At 46.1% G+C, this 3,228-nt stretch overlaps 1 protein-coding gene across 1 annotated transcript; it reads left to right on the forward strand.

Annotated features, from left to right (window-relative positions):
* Nucleotides 1-1,078: 1,078 nt before the first annotated feature.
* Nucleotides 1,079-2,824, forward strand: LOC120836880 (the record flags this gene model as incomplete). Its single annotated transcript, XM_040205969.3, has 5 exons — nt 1,079-1,145; nt 1,414-1,526; nt 2,404-2,594; nt 2,677-2,751; nt 2,808-2,824. Coding segments are annotated over exons 2-5 (396 nt in total), but the record flags the coding sequence as incomplete, so codon positions are not given.
* Nucleotides 2,825-3,228: the final 404 nt, after the last annotated feature.

The following is a 3,228-nucleotide window of genomic DNA, read 5'->3' on the forward strand; positions in this document are numbered from 1 at the left end:
CCAGGCCCGTTCTGGAAGCGGAATTGGCTGAAGTGGTGCTGTGACGGGTTTGGCAGACTTGTCTGCAGACTGGCATTCACAGCAGTTTCTGATGACTTGCTCCACCTGTGTGTCGAGACCCGGCCACCAATATCGCTCGCGCAACCTTTGCTTGGTCCTGACAATGCCAGGATGGGTTTCGTGTGCCAGCTCAATCTTGGTGGCCATCAGCGACGCTGGGATGACCAGTCGTTCTCCTCGCAGCAGCAAGTTGTCCACCACTGCCAACTCGTCTCTCACCCGGAAGAATGCGAGTACCTTGGAAGTCAAGCTTTTCTTGTCTGGCCACCTGGTTGAAATTTACTTCATGACAAGTTGTAATGTCTCATCCGTCTGTACAGCCTCTTGTAGTTCATGCTTTGTGATGCAAGATGACACGAATGATACAATTTTTTCCTCTTCTTCATCGCCGGTAGGTAATGGCAACCTTGACAGAGCGTCTGCTACTTTGTTGTCGCTTCCTCGGTGATATGCAACTTCGAAGTTGTACTAAAGAAGGCGAGATTGTGTTGTTGTCTGTTATCGCTTGCCTATATTGTTATCGCTGGCCCGTCCGCCCAGCGTCATGATCACGTGATGTTCCCGGCAGTGTATATTATCGGCCCGATCAATAAACGGGGGCTTTTTGGTTCCTTCATGACCTAGAGCGCAGTTGGTCGTCTGACCATAGAGTAATCTACACAAGGGAAAGAGTGGCCACTCGAGCCGTTTCGCGGCCGAGCGTTTAGTTTTCTCACCGACCGCTAAGTGGTGCAAGTGTGCCAAAGAATGAAAATATTTCGTGAGGTTTGTTATAAATAAATACTCAAGTTTTAATTTTATTATATTTAAAATTGTTGCAAGTATCATAAAGGGTGAAATAGTTTTTGTTTACTACGTCAAGAAGATCACGTGATGTACGGGCCAGTTCCGGTTCCTGCAGTTGCTCTGAGAAAGCGGCTGGAGTTAAAGCGGGACGGACGGACGGACGCGTGCGTGCGTGGACGGCGTGACCGCATGGTGCCTGACATCTGTCAACGCGTTTTGTGTTGCGCACATGTGAGCACAGCGAGCAGAATGTGAGCACAACGTGGATATTGTCTGCGCCTAACAGGTTTCTTCAGAAGGTAAGACGTTTTCTCATTTCTTTGTTATTGCTTAGTCGCGAGCAAAACACGGCGTGCGCATACAAGGGCAAGAGAAAAAAGCGAACTGTATCGTGTCCGTTGGTTTTACCCGTTATTTGCATGCTCAGAGGTCCAACAGACGCTGCGAAATAAACCTCAGACAGCAGCCGGTTTTTCCCGTGTGTGTTATTATTGTTACATGGGCTGCGCTATCGTACTAAGAGCTACGAATATTTGTGTTTATATCTTACATTTTTTTCTTTCTCAGATGCCCTCCGGTTGCTACTACGGTAGCTACTGCTGTGTCGCATGGTGCGAAAACAATGGTAAAACGCACAAGAAACCCGGCACAAAATTTTTCCGAATCCCACGTGACGCAAGGTAGGTTGGCGTGAGCTCCTTCTTGTCAATAGTTCCTTGGAACCATTTGCATACTTGAGCATATAAAAAAATCCCAATAATTTATTTTTCTTCACAATATAATTAATTACTAGAATGCGCTTTTAAATCAAGCGCTAAAGTTGACTGGATGCCTTAACTGTAATGTGGGGATTTGGGCTAAGTGATCTCAGGTCAGTTATACTAATTTTAGTACTGACTTACCACTTTGTCTTTGAAGATAAAAACTGACAAATTAATCTTGTAAGACAAAATTGTTAAGGAAAAGACGCAGCCCTTGATTTGTCTCGCACATAGCTTGAATGTATCGCTTTTAATGTGGCTCTAAATTGGGGTTATAAATGTGGTGCTTCATGGTGGGGTGAATTTTGGTGTTTTTTTTATAGTGGCTCTAAATTTGAGTTATAAAAGCGCTGCTTCATGGTGGGGTGAATATTGCTCTCTACTGATACTGTATTTTCCTAAAGAAATGTGAATGTGCACCTGCTGTTAATTAGCTATAAAATGACCTGTTGTTGGGCGAGTTGGTGAACGTTAGAAATCATGTTTTTTGTGCGAAAGGACAAACGCAAGGGTAGACAACAAGCACAAGCGCGCTTGTGCTTGTTGTACTCCCTTGTGTTCGTCCTCTCGTGCAAAAACCATGATTTCTTAGTTGAGCTACTTTTGCACTACTCTGGAGCAGGAGCCCAAATGTGTCTGTGTGCGTTGAGACATCCAAAGCAATCCTGCCAAATAAAAATATGTCCCCATCGCTTGCAAGCGGAGCCAAAATGTCGAAGAGAGGGTTGCAGATTGGCATCTAACATTTTGTTCCAAAGTGTACATTTAACACATTCGAAAATAATATATATTCCAGGTCAAAGGCTTGGCTCGACTATGCCAAGAGGTACGATCTTCTTGGAAAGTCTGCTTCGCAACTCTATGCCACCTATCGTGTCTGCAGTGATCACTTCACTGCAAAAGATTTTATGGACCCAGGGCAAACAACCCTAGTGCAATCAGCTGTGCCTACTGTTCGTCCTCCCATAAACTGGGCATCTGCAATAGGTGATTGTAATAATGTGTTTCCCTCATATACACAAAGGTATAAGTAACTTTTCTATGTAGGCTAATAAGCCCATTCTTCCAGGTCCCACTCAGGCAACCAGCTCATCTGGCCCTTCACTCCAGTGCAGCTCCGTCGCAGCGAGCCGTGCTGTGCTTGGTAAGAGGTTATCTCGTCATGGTGCACTTCTGTGTCTAATAATGAAACCTTTCCAGACCAGGCAGAGCCCGACAGACTGCAGAATTCCCCACTCCCATGCAGCTCCGCAGTAATGCACTCTGCAGTACTCGGTAATATAGAGTTATTTTAAAGCATCAGCCTGTGCCTAATATGCGCACTCTCCCAGGTCCCACTTAGGCAACCAGCTCGTCTGGCCCTTCACTCCAGTGCAGCTCCGTCGCAGCGAGCCGTGCTGTGCTTGGTAAGAGGTTATCTCGTCATGGTGCACTTCTGTGTCTAATAGTGAAACCTTTCCAGACCAGGCAGAGCCCGGCAGACTGCAGAATTCCCCACTCCCATGCAGCTCCGCAGTAATAAACTCTGCAGTACTCGGTAATATAGAGTTATTTTAAAGCACCAGCCTGTGCCTAATATGCGCACTCTTCCAGGTCCCACTCAGGCAACCAGCTCGTCTGG

This window comes from Ixodes scapularis, unplaced genomic scaffold, assembly GCF_016920785.2.
Source record: "Ixodes scapularis isolate PalLabHiFi unplaced genomic scaffold, ASM1692078v2 ptg000249l_1__unscaffolded, whole genome shotgun sequence".
NCBI classification, from domain to species: Eukaryota; Metazoa; Arthropoda; class Arachnida; order Ixodida; family Ixodidae; genus Ixodes; species Ixodes scapularis.